Here is a 15,719-nt window from a genome sequence, read left to right as displayed (position 1 = left end):
ACGTCAAAACGCCAAACTAGTTTGGTGGTGTGGCTAATTCGGGCTAAATCAATTGAAATCAAGGAAACCTTTATTATAACGCTGATCCAACTTTAATTCAGCAATAACTATCAAAGACAAAGCAACTGATGGAAAGAAACTTACGTGTACATCGTATTTCCCCATTCCAAGAAGAACCATTACACATCAAAGTTCCAAGGCCTGAGTAACCCGAAGAGCACATTAATTGAACATTCTCACCAGCATAAAATTTTTTACGCCTTTTTTGCCTATGGAGGATAGTGGCCCTTTGCGGAATTACAGGTGGAGGACAAGTTAGCACTGTATAAGGAGAAAAAAAGATAGCTGTTACAATTGACTTAATAATGTATTCAATTAAAAAATGAAATGAATGAGTTTTTAATTAAACAGTATCGATGATTAATGGTGACACTATTCGCAGTTGTTGAGGAAAATTACGTATTATCCTTCGAATTGCACCTTCTTGAGTAATACCACGGGAACACACACGCCAAACAAATTGACCTCCTCTCAAAAGCACTCATTATGGCAGACGAGTTGGTGGGTTTTGTTCTGATCCCATTGAAGCCCTATATTTAGTTTCAGTGTTGGTAAATGACAGCAAGCCGAAGACGAAGACACCGGAACCTTTTTGCCTAATACCCCCTTACCCCCCAATCACCCCACCCCTCCCTTAGCGATGTCTAAATATTAAAGTGATAACTGAAGATGAAATGCAGGTATGATCCCAGTGCTTGCCTTCGAGAAGATTTCTTTTTCCGGTTAACAAAGGGCGAAAATCAATGTGTCATTTAAAGGACCCCAGTCACCCACTTTACATTGCGCGCCCACAACTCGTCAGTCGTCATTTTCGGTGCAACCAAAAACTTGGAATTCTGTGATTGTAAAGTAAATAAAATCTGTTTCCATCGGACATCACATAGCCCATATAATTCTGTTTTCCATGGGAAAAGAAGCTTTATTTATTAGAATTTCACTGATGTATGACTTGCTCTTCGCAGCATGTTATCGAGTGGAAACGGAAAGCGTTGTTGAACCATCTCCTCTTGGAGTGGCTGCGAGGAGTACCGCAATTATTGAATTGTGATTCCTCAAAGACCAGAGGGCGATTAACGGCTGCGGTGAATGAACAGAATCAATGTACTATCATTTCTGGAAAGTGGAAAAATAATTTCGTGGACTACATTGCAAGGAATCACGAACAGTGAACAGTGAATTCACCGTCGTATCGATGATTCTGGTTCAAATAGTGTCATGCGTGTCTTCCCCTCGAGCTGACAGCACTGAACACAGGCGAACACTTGAATACTGATCTCTACCACAATGAAAGCCTTTTTCTTTTCGCTGATCATTTTATTTTCTCACCAATAATAAACCAGCGTTTTGATTTTTAATCTGGGAAAAAAAACTATATAGGACAACTTGTGTTTAATTCACAGGAGGAAGAAATTTTTGTTGGATTTAACACCCGTTGAAAGGTTTGGTAAACTTGAAAACGAAGAAATTGTAGGAACGTAAAATAAGAGCATTTCATCTTATCATGCTACAAGTGTGTATTGCGTGCGCGATAAACTATCTTTAGGGTGCGTCTTTTTGGGAAAATCCGAAAACGGATTCTTGAATCCATAAACGGATTTTGCGTTTTTTGGCGAAATCCAAAAACGGATCATGAATCCAAAGTATCCACACTAGAGGAGGATACTTCGTATTAAATCTAAATCCGGATTTTTAAGATTCATCACTTCAGCGTTTTTTCGGAAAGGATTTGAAAAAAGTATTTTTCACAAGTGGTTTTCCATGCAAAAATGATACACAACATGCACGCATCGAAATCTTACAACACAACTATCACCTTCCCGTATACACCTCTGCCCCAATAACATAAGGCATGGCACAAAGAGTCTCCCCCTCCGCTCCCTTTGCTTAAAAAAAAAAAAGACAAAGAATCGCCCACACCCTCTAACGTATCGTTACTTCTAGTCTTAATACTTACCTTTGCAAACTGGTTTTGGTGCACTCCATTCTGGATTTCCTCCATTCTTTCCTTCCTTGTCTTGGCATTCGATTTTAGCGCTTCCTTCCATTTTATAATAATGGGGATAACACCTATAATAGATAAACCTTCCGACTTGCAAACCGTCGACTCTTCTGCTTCCATGTTGTATCTCTCCCGGGTCTTTGCAAAATTTTTCTAGAATGAAAGAGACTTGGTAAATGTTGAAACTAAGGAAAGTAAGCTGACTGGGTCAAAATTCGTTCATTTCTAAAGGCTGAAACTTGTAACTCGTCAAATGCGAACTATGAGGCTAAAACAATATTTCTTTCAGAGGATTCAGCTCGATTCAAACCTAACAGTTCGTTTAATTGATAACGATATGAACAAGCAAATAATGCTGGACTTGATATTCCTATAGAAGGCTACCAATGGTCTAATAGACATTGACAGTGACATTCTACTGCTTCCTCGGAAGACTACAAGATAAACAAGATCATCCCATAACAATTACATTACCACCTATACTACAAAGAAATGCCGAACTGTAACCTATCAACGCTCTTTCTTCATCCGCACAAGCAGGATTTGGAACTCTCTACCTTCTTCTATTAGAGTCAACTCCATATGGCTGAAATCCTTCAAAGTCAAACTTTTGAATATTACATGAACGCTCTCCTGAATCTATACGATCCTGCATGTCAATCCTCAAACCTGGAAATCTGTCTGCCTGAAGTGCAACATGGCCCGACCACTTAAGAGTAGTATTACTTGCTGCTTTTACTCTCATTATAATTTACAATTTTTGTTTGGAACCACAGTACATGGTTTCGGTGTTGTGGACTCCCTGTCCATACTTGCTTTACTATCCTTTTATACAATATGGTAAAGTCTGCTACGAGCCTAAAAGGCCCATCAGGGCGGCGCTTATCTCCATTTTCTGTAGCATGAAGTGACTAGGAGTATTTCTACTTCCCCCTGGATGGGATACCAGTCCATTGCAGGGTTACCCACAGCATTAGATTCGCCGGTACCCAATTATACACCTGGGTGGAGAGAGTTTATACAATATGGACGAAGTTAAACAGAGAAAACAGAAATGGTTTAAGGATGGTTTGCCACACGAAATATGTGGATTTGAAATGCAACTGTCGAAATACAAAAGGTTAAGTGTTCTTTTGTGGAGCAGTTTAGTAAAAATTGAAATGGCGTAGATTGTTTTGAAATAGTTCAGACGCCAATGTTAAAACGGAACAGACTAATTCAAATTGGTTTATTCAACTGAGAATCCATCCATCGACGAAATGACAACAAATGATCTTGTGCCCCGTAGCAGAATGGTTTAGTCTAAGAAGGCACGATTCAGCTAATAGACCTTTTTACCGATACGGCGGCCATTTTGATTTCTATTGTTTCGAAAGACATTATGGGATCCTCAGGGGGCAAATTAATGTGTATTTGCCCCCTGGGCATCCCATAATAGCTATTCGAAACAATAGAAATCAAAATGGCCGCCGTATCGGTAAAAAAGGTCTATTGACAAATGGCAAATGGTTTAATCAAGTGCCAATCAATTCAGTGCAAATTCAAATGGACAAGACAAGACTGAAATGTTTTAGTTAAAGAAAGAACGATTCAACTAATCGACGGACCACTTACAGTGCAACGCGCCTTCCCGTGGCCACTCAACAAACTTTCATGCAACGGTATTCAACTTACAACTGTGCGAACTTTGCCGAAGGAGGCGTGACTGTCAATCAAATTCACACATCCTGATTGGCGGACAATTTGTAAAAAACTTTGTTATGATTAAATCGACGGGGGTCTGACGTAAATATTTGTCGTCAGCCCGATAAAACTTGGCGCGAACCTGACATACTTTTTTGTTATCCGCGTGAAATTGTTTTCCTCCCGCTTTTTGGATGAAGTTTTCTTTTCGTTTCTGAGAGCAGGGCAAAATGTAGCTGTTTATAAATTCACCTAAGATAAGGTCCTGTGTCCAAGTTCGGAGTTGTCTTCTCGATAGCTTTACTCTGTTTTTGTGCTACGTGAAATGGAAACTATGTCGAAGTAGGGTCTCGCAAAGAACGTAGTCTCCTTCGCAGCCTTCTTTCGGGATGTCACACAACGAGCTTTGCGTGATATCCTGACCATTGACTTCACGACTGACTAAAAAGAAGGGTCCTTATGGTAATTCCCTTGAAAATGACGTACTAACCAGATTATTGTCAAACTTGGCACAATTGATATAAATGCACAGGACACTAGAAAAGAGCAATAAAAAGATGGGGTCACCGTGCTTGTTTTCGCGTTGCATTCCCTATATTCAAATTACGCGAGAAGTGATCGAAACTTGATCAACCGGAAAAAAATGTTCTTTTATGGAAAAAGCCACTGAATATTACTGAAAACTTGAGCCTACGTGTTTGTCCGAGCTAAAATCTTTCTGTGAGGTGATTTCAAATTGCTCGATCTTGCAAAGAAATGTAAGCAAATTGGACCGCTACATCACCGTCTCACACTCGGTGCCTGGCCTCAAACGCTGTTTCATGTCATTTATATAAAAATACTACAACTTCTACCATCCAAATTTTTTGTCCTTTAAATATGTTTTCCGTGTACCTATTACGAGTAAAAAACACCATTAAAAGGGAGGGGGGTCGCTCGTTCAGGAGAATCAACGACAATCCTAAAATGGTATTTCTAACGATTGAGCCTGCGAATTAGGCATAAATAATATTTGTCGGCGCGAGATACGACAAGGCCTGGACCTTAAGCTCGAGCATCATGGGTAATGATGCATTGGTATATAATAGGGAGTAAAGAATATGATATCCATCAAGGCCCTCAGAACCAATCTTTAACCTTTGGCTGATGCCAAGTTTCTTTTAGTTTAAAACTATAGTTTTGTTTGAACTGTAAAGCCTCGTAGGATGGGCTGCTAACGACTTAGAGTTTGGGCCATGGTTTCTACCGATATTTCCCGTTGTTTTTTCCCCAAACGTTTTTTTTTCTTTTGGCAGGTTTTTTTCTGGCCTCCGTATAACCGTAGTAGTATCTTGGTAAGCGGTTGCCCAGCTCTTTTAATCCCGATTTTCTGGAGTTGAGATGTCAGTGCCTTGCACCCTATATTGATCCGTGTAAGGTATTGTTTTCATCTGAGGATTGTATTTAGTGCATTTGATGCGATTGTATGCATGCATATGTGCTCAGGGGCATGTACACCTCGGGTGGTTCACAGCAGGCATCCCAAAATAAACTCATTTGGTTTACACGACTGTGCTATTTCTTGTGGAAGGGAGACAAAATTATGACGTTTGTGCTACAAGCTTGGTCTACAGAACATTTTCCCTTATGCCAATGCTGACAATGGTGCAATGAATGCTAAACATTCTTGTATATTGTGTTGAGTGTCATCGTTTGCTTCACATAATGGTTGAAAATCGGGGAAGGGGGGAGCCTCAAAGGGTACAGTTTTTTAGGTGTTTTGGTCTGAAACAGGGTATCGCTTTTGACCGTTTTGGTCTGAAGTAGGGTATGGTTTGTGCACTCAAGTCTTGAATTGACCTGAATTGGGCATATTTTTTAGAAGAAGCTACTTCTTTATCATTAGGAGAAAAGACCATCAACAAAAGTCCTTCTCAAATTATTACGCCAACCGTGTAACAGCTGAAATAGGCCTAAAATAAGGTATCAAATGTTTGGTCAGGACTGCAGTAGGGTAGGGAAAATCGCACATTTTGGTCTGAATAGGGTAAGGGTCTCAGGAAGCGGGCAGCACATTCCCATCCAATTTTTTTTTATTTTTCTGAGAGTATCCCCCTCCCCCCCCCTCCCCCCTCCGGCTGAATTCTTTTCAATTAGTATTTATGAACAAGGTCTCTCCAGACTCTCTATTGGGGATAGGATCCAATGCACATTTCCTTCATAGTTTCTGACAGACCTAACACCTAATTGGTTTCCCTTGTGGGTTGCAGGATTCTTAGCTTCTGAGATTCATCTGTCATCGAGTTTAAATTCAGCCATTCATGTTATTGCCCCCGCAGGGTTTTGGCCGAGGAGGCAACCTAGAAGCCCCCGCGTAAAAAGGGAAAATATGTAAATTAGTATATACATTGGTAGATATTGTATAGGGGAAAGCAATCTCGATTTGCTCAACCGAGCGCGCACGATGGTATCGGTATTGCTTAACCAGGGTGCGCAAGGTGGTATAGGTATTGTTCACCGAATTCGCGAGGTGTTCTGGGTTGGGTAACTTGAGTCAAGAGGCAGAAAGTCACAAGGAGTATTAATATAGCGATTGAAGTGAGTAATTTTTGAATATTTACAGTGATTCCTTTTACTTTGAAAATCAAATATTACAGTATCTGATGGAAAATCATATTGCCTGGGTCACAGATCGATTTTTCAGGCACAAGTCATAAACAGGGGCGACGATTTGTCAGACACAAATGAAATCAGAAACTGGAGCAACAGACTCGGCCAGAAACTGCTACTAGACGCAACATCAGAAAGCAAAACCATAGTCTCAGTATCAACAGTTTCAAACAATCTTCGATCATTTTTACAACAGTTATTCACAGATAATAATAATCAGCGATCCGAATATAACAAGCGAGTTTTGTTCCTCAATATTTTATGGTATTTTACGGTGCCGTGGAAAGACCACATGCATGGATCAAAAAGATGACGTAGTACAAAATGTTGCCTTGAAGTCTTCTAGTCATTGAATATTCTGTTCCTGTTTTACTATCATATTTTCAAGGCATTACGTCGTAAATTGCTTTTCAATTGATAGGGTATCAATAAACCTTGATGGAAATTGAAAATAAATGCTGTTTGTTGTTGCCCATCCTTTCCTTGCATCTTTCACTTTCATTTACCTACTACTAATTACATGTGAAATAACATGAAGAGATCACAATGTGCAGCACTTATTAATTGGAAAATACCTCAACTGCCATCCGTATTATCTTACGCGGGGGCAGATGTAGTGAAAACTATTTCTAGTCTTAATTTAGGGTGTGCCGTAGAAATAAGATTTTTGTAACCAGAAAATAGATTTTCTCCTTTTTTCGTCGGTTCGGTGTTTTTCGCCGGTGTTCGATTTAAAAACGACTTTACATCTTTATAATCTAATGCTACATTAAACTAGATCTACTGAACTTGAAGGTATGTATGGGCTATATATTCTATTCCCCACACGTCCGCTTTTGATTGTCTGCAAACAGAAAATCATGGCTTTTTAGGGGCACCTGAAGACCAAATTCCATTATCTTTTTATATTGATGAATACGAATGAAAATTTTGTTTGTTTTTCTGTCTTAAAGCTTGTTTTAAGGAAAAAAAGTAAACTAAAGTAAATCAACCATATTTAACGTCGATAAATCGTAACAGTAATTCAACTGACAAACCTGAGGTCGACGGTGCGCTCGTTTTACTCCCGCCTCGCCATCAGTGCTCCGTTTTACAGTCATTTAAAGTTACTTAGACTACACTGAAAAGACAGAATTCGAAACAAGGATTGGAGATCCGGGGATCGAACTCAGGACCTCTTGCACGAAGGCCTCCCATAAACCAACTGTGCCATCCTTGCTCCTTAGGTACTCTGCCGTTTTGTCCAGTTTCTATATTTTCTAACTCTTTTTTAGTAAAAGAATACTTCATCCAAAAAGAAGGAAGAAAAGCGATTTCACCCGGTAAACAAAAAGCCTGCCGGGTTCGCGCCAAGTTTTATCGGGCTGAAGACAGATATTTACGTCAGACCCCCCGTCGACTAAATCTTTCAGTCTTTCAGTCTTTCAGTTTTGACTTGTCCATTTGACTTTGCACTGAATCACTTGCCCGGCCATTAAACCATTTGACACTTGATTAAACCATTTTCCGGTGAGTTAAGTCGTCCTTCGGTTAATTGAATCGTTCCGTTTTCAGCTAAACCATTTTTGTCTTGTCTTGTCCATTTGACTTTGCACTGAATCGATTGCCCGTCTATTAAACCATTTGACACTTGATTAAACCATTTGCCGGTGAGTTACGTCATTTATCAATTAGCTGAATCTTGCATTCTTTGACTAAAGCATTCTGCTACGGTGCACAAGATCCTTTGTTGTCAGACCTGATCATTCCGTTTGAACATCGGCGTCTGAACCATTTCAAAACAATTTAAACCATTTCAATTTTGACCAAATCGTTTCGCAAAAAGACACTTAACCTTTTGTATTTCGACAGTTTGATTTCAAAACCACTTATTTCGTTTGGCAAACCATCCATCTCTGTTCCATTTCAATTTCTTGTACTTTTGGCGGTGATGGCCACATGCATAGACTCATCCCTTTATGGTTGTGCGTGGGGCTGCTTCCCTGGAAAATATTTGGAAATGGAATGCTGGAAAATGCCCTTCAAAGGTACTTTGGGCCTGAAAACTGAGTTTAGGAGTGGCTTAAACCATAATTAAACTGCCCAAGAGAAAATAAGGGGGACAGAGAGGGAGCCTCCCTCTCTGTCCCCTCATTTTCTGTTGAACTGCCATAATAACGTTGCTCAAAGAAAAGCGGCGATACTGGAATTTCCGTCCATTAAACAAGGTTCAACAGAAGTTTAATTTTAATTAATCCCTCCTATACCTAATAGGTTGCCTATAACAAAATGGGTCTACCTTTATTGACATTCTTAAAATTCGAATGTCCAAAAAATGGAAACTTGGTCATCTAATTAGGCACTTTTTGATACGATTTACGGATAACAGAGGGAAAATTTGTTCCAGAGGACTATTTACTCTAGAATCAATATTAGATACTCACTACAGCGAGCCTTTTTTCCATCCCATATTCCTTTGGATCTGCAGGTTCTTTTGGATGAGCCTCGCAACGTGTATGATGGGGGACATGAATACGTAACGACGCTGCCAAAGGAACGACCATTACTTAACCGGATTCGCAAAAGTTTCCCTTTTGGTGGATCCACGCACTTCACATCTAAAAACACAAATAGAAAGGATGGGAATTTAAGCCATCAAGTTTTCAAATAGACTTTCTCAAAGTCCTTTAAATGTTTTTCCCGCTAAGCGACGGCTGGTTGGGTGGGCTGGTTGGCTTCGCGACCTCACTTGAAGTTCGCTTTGCCTTCTCAATCGAAGGCTTTCGAGAGGGTGGCTTGGAGCAAGTCTAGTTTTCAAACAGAACTGTGCATCCTTTGGAGTGACGTCTTCGTAACGAAAACGTGCACATGTCACATACGTAATAGCAATGTACCAACGTTCATTTTAAGTGGTCGGTCAAGAAATCTATAGGTTAGCCATATAAAAGCCTGAAAAGAAGAAGCCGAAACCGAATTATTTAGAGCCGGGGTATGAAATTATGAAATTTAATGTGTCATAAGAAGATGCCAAATTTCAATGTCTGACAAAACAAATCACCCAACGTCGCTCTTACTGTTCGCAAACTGAGACGCTACTAATGATAAACTGCCCTGCGCCGTCTCAAAGTATAGAGTAGAACTAAACGCGTTGAGGCACATCTTTCGAAACGGCATGAAGTTTTCGCAGAATCGAGTTCTCACTTTGTTCCGGCCCTGAAAACAAGTTATTTTGACCACACAGCTGGTCACCAAAGTCATGCATTCTACCTAAAGGCGGGCCAGCTGTCACAGACGTTAATTCGTAACGTTTATTGCAAAACGACCATTTTGTGTTCGTCAGCTTGTTTGCTATCTCTCTCTGACTGTTCCTCGTATGTTTCCAGTTCATCGATATGAATATCTGTATCTGAATAAAGAATATATTCCATGTCTCGTAGGGCCCTTTCATTTCAGTATATGCGAATAACATCGGAAATTTCTGAAAATTTACTTGTCCTAATTTTTAAGTTCTTGTTTTAATTAGTTGAATAGAAGGTAATTTTGGCTGTAATGGGCATTTGACCATATTCATATCTAGAATTTGTGCTCTTTAAATGTTTATATTATTATTATATCCTCTGTCTTTCAGACTTCAACTGGGAGGGGGTCGAGAAATACGTCAGGTTAACATCTTCCAGATTCTGCCAGACGAGAGGGAATCAACGTAAAACTGTGAATAGCTCTGCGAATAGTCAGAATTATTACTTAAACGGCACTGTTTACGGTGACCCTGGCGCGATGCCAGTGGCTTTTCTCCACGCGCCAGCGAGAGAGCTGGCTCGCAGGCTAGCCACAGCCATGAATCGTTACAGCCAATTACCACTGTGTCTTGGTCATATATAACATAAGCGAAGCAACGAACGAAATAAATCGTGGCACCCATGAAAGGCATTTCCTGGTTTACTTACTGTTTCTTACGCAAGTCATCCCGCAGTCACCATCGCATAAGCAGTTGTGATTTTTCCTGCAATCTCGATCGGACAGACAAGATTTCGAGCAATATTTGTAAGCCTCCTTATTCGTTCGACGGCAATCCGTTGATTTCTTCAAATCTGAAAACGAGCATTGACATTTTATGTGTTCAGTCAAATTGGGATGAATGTCGTCAATGTCATACAATAATTACAAATTCTCACCTCCTTGATTCTCTTTACATTCAATATTTGGATACAAAACTACCAACACTGCAATTGCGAGGGCTTTCTTCCACATTATTTCTTCGGTAAAATCTGCGAGAAATATATAAATATTCAATGCACAATATTTGTAACGTCTTGGTTTTCAAAGATTGCCTTTCTCAATTGACGATTGACGATGAGCCACATACAAACAGGAACTCGTTCATCCCGCTGAAACACAAATCCTTTGGGACATGAGATCAGTCATTCATATCTCATGTGTCCAAAAATGTTGGGCGGTTTCCAAACCGTATTTTTTCTTTGTCAGTCACCACAGTGGGGGTGAGAAATTATGACGATTGGATTCATAAACGGGAGAGGGCTAATGGCTGTGAAGCCTACGTGTAACCGTATCCTCCCCACGAAAGAAAAAGGTTTTTCTTTCGGGGGGAGGGTACGGCTACACGTAAGCTAGCAGCTGTGGTCACATAATGCGTGTCATGCAATCCCTTCGTTTGCGGCGACCATAACTTGGAACATTTCTCGTTACGCTGGCCTGGGCGCTTATATCAAGGCGAATGAAATATCATTTTAGAAGAGAGAGGAGAAAGTGAAAAAATTACCTAATGATTAAAACAGGTTATCTTCTTGGCTGCGATGAGAAGCATAAATTTAAATTTAGCTTTCGTAGCCAAATGTTATGGCCCATACGACCGAGGAGCGAATTAGAACGAAGCGCTGTAAGCCCAGGGATAGCTTCCTCCAGATTTTGTGATACCTGCACTTGGCAGCAAACACCTTGGCGCCCAGGTCCGATGGCCCAACTGATTAAAATAACTTGTACAAGATACAAACATTTGTAGAACTAATATTACGTTGGTTTCAGCAATTATATAGGCCTCAAAGGAAAAGTCCACTGCAGACAGCTCATTCCAATCAAACCAGGAAGATTTGGAACGGCAAGACTTTTACCCTTGTACAGACAACAAGGAAAGGCGACTTGTGTGACATGGCATGCCTGACCGAAACAAACTAGCTTTCGGTCAAAACACAAGTATTTTGGCCACCATTCCGACAAGTGACACGGACGAAAGTGTTGTCCAGTACTCTGTAAAGATCGTAGGCGATTCAAAAGCTCGGTCAACCTAATGATTTGTAGGGTTTATATGGGAAACATGAAATGCCGAAAAAATCGGCTAATCCTAGTTTACAGCAACAAAAATAAATAATTTAAACTTACTTTTACTTCACCTTGTGTCCTTGCGTCGACTTGAGGCGTTCTGGGCTAGTTCGAAATTTGCTCCTATCCTTAAGGCTAAGAAATTGTGTTTGGGTTGCCTGTGTAAAGATCAATGGAACTTGACAAGTTCGTCCAGGGTAATTACTGGGTTGCCATATGGCAATGCAGTCAGAAAACGAGTTGAATTCATCCGTTTTCTTTTTCTTTTCCTTGTCGGGAAGAGTCTTTCCTGTCACTCCCCTGCTAAGTAGTGTCAGTTTCTGCCTGGAGTCTTCTGCGCGTACTTTTGGTAGGTTTTAGGGGGTAGTAGAAATGCGTAGATATATCTGGCGGACACAGTATAATACTTTTAATTTTTTTTCCAATGACTTCGACTCCATTGCAGGTTGATTTTATGTAACGCGCGAATGGAGTTTTGGTGGATCTTTGAACAAAATATACCATTATGGAGCCCAAGAATGGAACTTCAATTGGATAAATAAGACAGGCGATGAAAATAGATATCTGGAATCTTCAAAGCGACGAGCAATGGACTTCGACAATAATTTCATCTTTCACCCTCGGATATGTGAGCTGTATTTCTAATATTTTACTAACTGTGATGTTATCTACATCACTGAAACCAAATGAAAGAAAATTATCTCGTAACTTTTTCTGAATGGATATCAAACTCAGAGCCTTGATTAATCAAACAGCTTAAGCGGATCGGTGATCTGTTGTTTACTTGTACGCAACTCTGCACAGTCTTTGAGGTAAAAAAACAATTGGAAATTTGACTAATTGTTGTTAGTCAGGAACTATTTGAAAAAAAGCTTGCTTGCTCTTGGGAAATTTATTTAGTTGCGGCGTACCGGGTGTCAAGGCTTATTTGCACTCACGGAATAAAGTTTTTTCCTTCCCTTTAATAACAAATATTTGTCTGTAAAAGGTTTTTGTGAGATTTTTCTGTCTTCATGGATGGATTGTGTTCAAAATGATTCGCATACGATAGCGAGGTGACAAGAATTATGCAACAATTATTGACAAACAATAAGCTATTTCAACAAGGAGCTATTTAAAAAAGAAAAGTGTTTCGTTTTCGGAATGGTAAGGGCGGGAGAAAATATAAAATATCAAGTAAAGCCATGATCCTCTCAGTTATGAACGCAATTTTCCCAATTGCGTAGAGAAGCCTGAAAAATTCAGGACTTTATATCGACGGGGTTTGAACCTGTGACCTCGCGATACCGGTGCGACGCTCTAACTAACTAAGCTATGAAGCCACTAACGTTGGGAGCTGGTCATTTGTGGGTTCTAATGTTCCCGTGAGGAATGAATCAACGATGAAATGATGCATGAAATGGATCATATATGAACTGCGGATATGAAATCAAGTCGAGCCATGAATCTCGCAGTTATGAACGCAATTTTTGCAATTGCGTAGAGAAGCCTGAAAATTCAGGACTTCAACGGGGTTTGAACCCGTGACCTCGTGATATCGGTGCGACGCTCTAACCAACTGAGCTATGAAGCCACTGACGTTGGGAGCGGGCCATTTGTGGATTCTAATGTTCCCGTGAGGAATGAATCAACGATGAAATGGATCATATATGAACGGCGGATATGAAATCAAGTAAAGCCATGATCCTCGCAGTTATGAACGCAATTTGCAATTGCGTAGAGAAGCCTGAAAAATTCAGGACTTCAACGGGGTTTGAACCCGTGACTTTGTGATAGCGATGCGACGCTCTAACCTTCTGAGCTTGATCTCATATCCGCAGTTCATATATGATCCATTTCATATATCATTTCATCGTTGATTTATTCCTTACGGGAACATTAAAACCCCCAAATGACCAGCTCCCAACGTCAGTGGCTTCATAGCTCAGTTGGTTAGAGCGTTCCATCGGTATCGCGAGGTCACGGGTTCAAACCCCGTTGAAGTCCTGAATTTTTCAGGCCTCTCTAAGCAATTGCAAAAATTGCGTCGATAACTGCGAGGATCATGGCTTTACTTGATTCATATCCGCAGTTCATATATGATCCATTTCATATATCATTTCATAGTTAAAATATGTTGATTCGGCTCACTCTATTTGTCATATTTCGAATTACTACTCACTATGTTTACATTACCAATTAGCATGGGAAGCGACTTTGGAGTTTTCAGCAGTCTGTCCCTTCATTGTAACCCATAATCATTCAGGTAGTCAAAGCGTTTTATTTGTGATTCATTTCCATTGCTTTTGTGTTCGTCACGTTTATATCTTGCCCTACTTCAGGTTAACGTGTTTATGAATTTGCTTTTGCATCCAGCAGATGTTATTGCAGTTGAAACCCGTGACGTTTCAGCAGTGTCCGTTTCAGAGCGTGCGAAAGTTCCCCGGAAACGAGACTTTCGGATCAACATTCAATAGGCCATTTCCGAGTTCATGTCTGCCTCCTCTTCAAAACGAGTCTAAGTGCGAAGTATTTGTGATGGTAATTAGTTCTACTTTACGTATGAATGAAAACTAATTTTCATAACAAAAACTCTGCACTTAGACTCGCTTTGAAGAGGAGGCAGACATGAACTCGGAAATGGCCTATTAGATTGAGAGAAGAGTAAGAGATCTGAATTAGCGCTTGAAATGCGAATTTACTTTTTTTCAGAAGTAGAGAAACAACAGTTGTTGAATGGAAGCTGCTCTCGATAGTTTCGCACCTTGGTGTTATTAGTTTGTCAACCGCTTTCGTGGTATAAATTTCCAATTTTGTGGTTCCTCACGTTTCTTGCATGTCGTACTCAAATAATACACCTTATTGCAAAATGGCCACCATTTTAGTATTCTTTTGTTTCCATGCAAATTGGCCCTTGTGGCCTCGTTCAAGGTTAAATATTCTTTTGAATTTTGCGTTTGAAAGCGAGGCCATAAGGGTCAATTTGCACGAAAAGAATACTAAAATGGCGGCCATTTTGCAATAGGGCGGATTAGTTTTTCTTCGATCGTTTGGTGAAAGAGCTTTCTATTTGTTCTTTATTTGATTTTCCTTTACCGCGTGTTTAGCCTTAGATTACAGTTTAGAATTTTATTTTGGTAGTTTTCTGTTTATTCTATATTCAAGCTACAGTTCTGGAAAAAATTGTGGAGACACTTCCTATTTATCTCTTTATATGAAAACAAATTTCTTTCAATGACATAAAACAAGCCATTTACGAACCCCCCTTCCCTACGGTGGCCCCCAACTGTCACATCAAGACCAAATGCTCACAGCAAATTACAAATCATTCACAGCAAATTCAAATCACTTACAACAAATTCAAATCATTCACAGCAATTACAAATCACCAGCAGTAAATTACAAATTAACATGCTAGGCGTCTTCAGTCACCTCCAGCCAGCGATGCAAGACGTCTAAGAATATTTGTCATATATGAAGCCGCTACCTGCGAAAAAATGAGGTGGCTTACTACAGTTTTCCTGAGAAAAAGATCAAGATTTTGAAATATGTGAAATTAAGCAACAGGATGTCTCTTCTGAAGTTTGAGTCACTGCAATTGATGTAAAATGTAATTTTACCTAACAAATAAATGCAAATCTGGGGAAGATGCTAAATAAAGTGACCAAGTTCCTGAAGGGGGAACGGAAACTAGCCATTTCAAAGGCCTTTTTTTCAAAACCTAGCCGTACTACCAGGGTAAACATTTTGGGAATTAGTAAACAATATCAAGACGAAACTGTCGACATTAGAAAAAAGGATTCATCAGACATTTTTTTCAAAAATTGATGGTTTTTTTTGCCATTTGTGAAAAACTTGGTAATTGTAATTGTTGCGAGTCATTTGAATTTGCTGTGAGCATTTGGTTTTGATGTGACAGTTGTGGGCAACCGTATCCCCTACCCCACCCCCCCCGCCCCCCCCCCCCCAAAAAAAAAAAATAAAAATAAAATAAAAAGAATTTTGGTTGATACCCCGGCTATTTCCGCTTTTC

The 15,719-nt window shown here is 39.9% G+C and overlaps 1 protein-coding gene and 1 non-coding gene across 3 annotated transcripts in view; both read right to left on the bottom strand.

Moving 5' to 3' along the window:
• The window catches only part of LOC138023272 (sushi, von Willebrand factor type A, EGF and pentraxin domain-containing protein 1-like), a 33,256-nt gene extending 22,309 nt beyond the window's left edge, over nt 1-10,947 (bottom strand). Inside the window, exons 1-6 of one of the 2 annotated variants that reach the window (XM_068870297.1) lie at nt 10,737-10,947; nt 10,546-10,638; nt 10,318-10,461; nt 8,815-8,988; nt 2,015-2,212; nt 145-321 (exon numbers count right to left, since the gene is read on the bottom strand). In XM_068870297.1, coding sequence (XP_068726398.1) covers nt 145-321; nt 2,015-2,212; nt 8,815-8,988; nt 10,318-10,461; nt 10,546-10,621 — 769 coding nt within the window. In that variant the 5' untranslated portion in view covers nt 10,622-10,638; nt 10,737-10,947. The other variant, XM_068870290.1, reaches the window with a different exon arrangement.
• Nucleotides 10,948-13,207: 2,260 nt separating this feature from the next.
• On the bottom strand, nt 13,208-13,280 carry Trnai-gau (transfer RNA isoleucine (anticodon GAU)). The gene has a single exon. It is a non-coding gene; the product is annotated as a tRNA-Ile (tRNA).
• Nucleotides 13,281-15,719: the final 2,439 nt, after the last annotated feature.

This window comes from Montipora capricornis, chromosome 2 (genome assembly GCF_036669925.1).
Source record: "Montipora capricornis isolate CH-2021 chromosome 2, ASM3666992v2, whole genome shotgun sequence".
In the NCBI taxonomy this organism is placed as follows: Eukaryota; Metazoa; Cnidaria; class Anthozoa; order Scleractinia; family Acroporidae; genus Montipora; species Montipora capricornis.
This window is presented reverse-complemented; position numbering and strand designations above follow the sequence as displayed.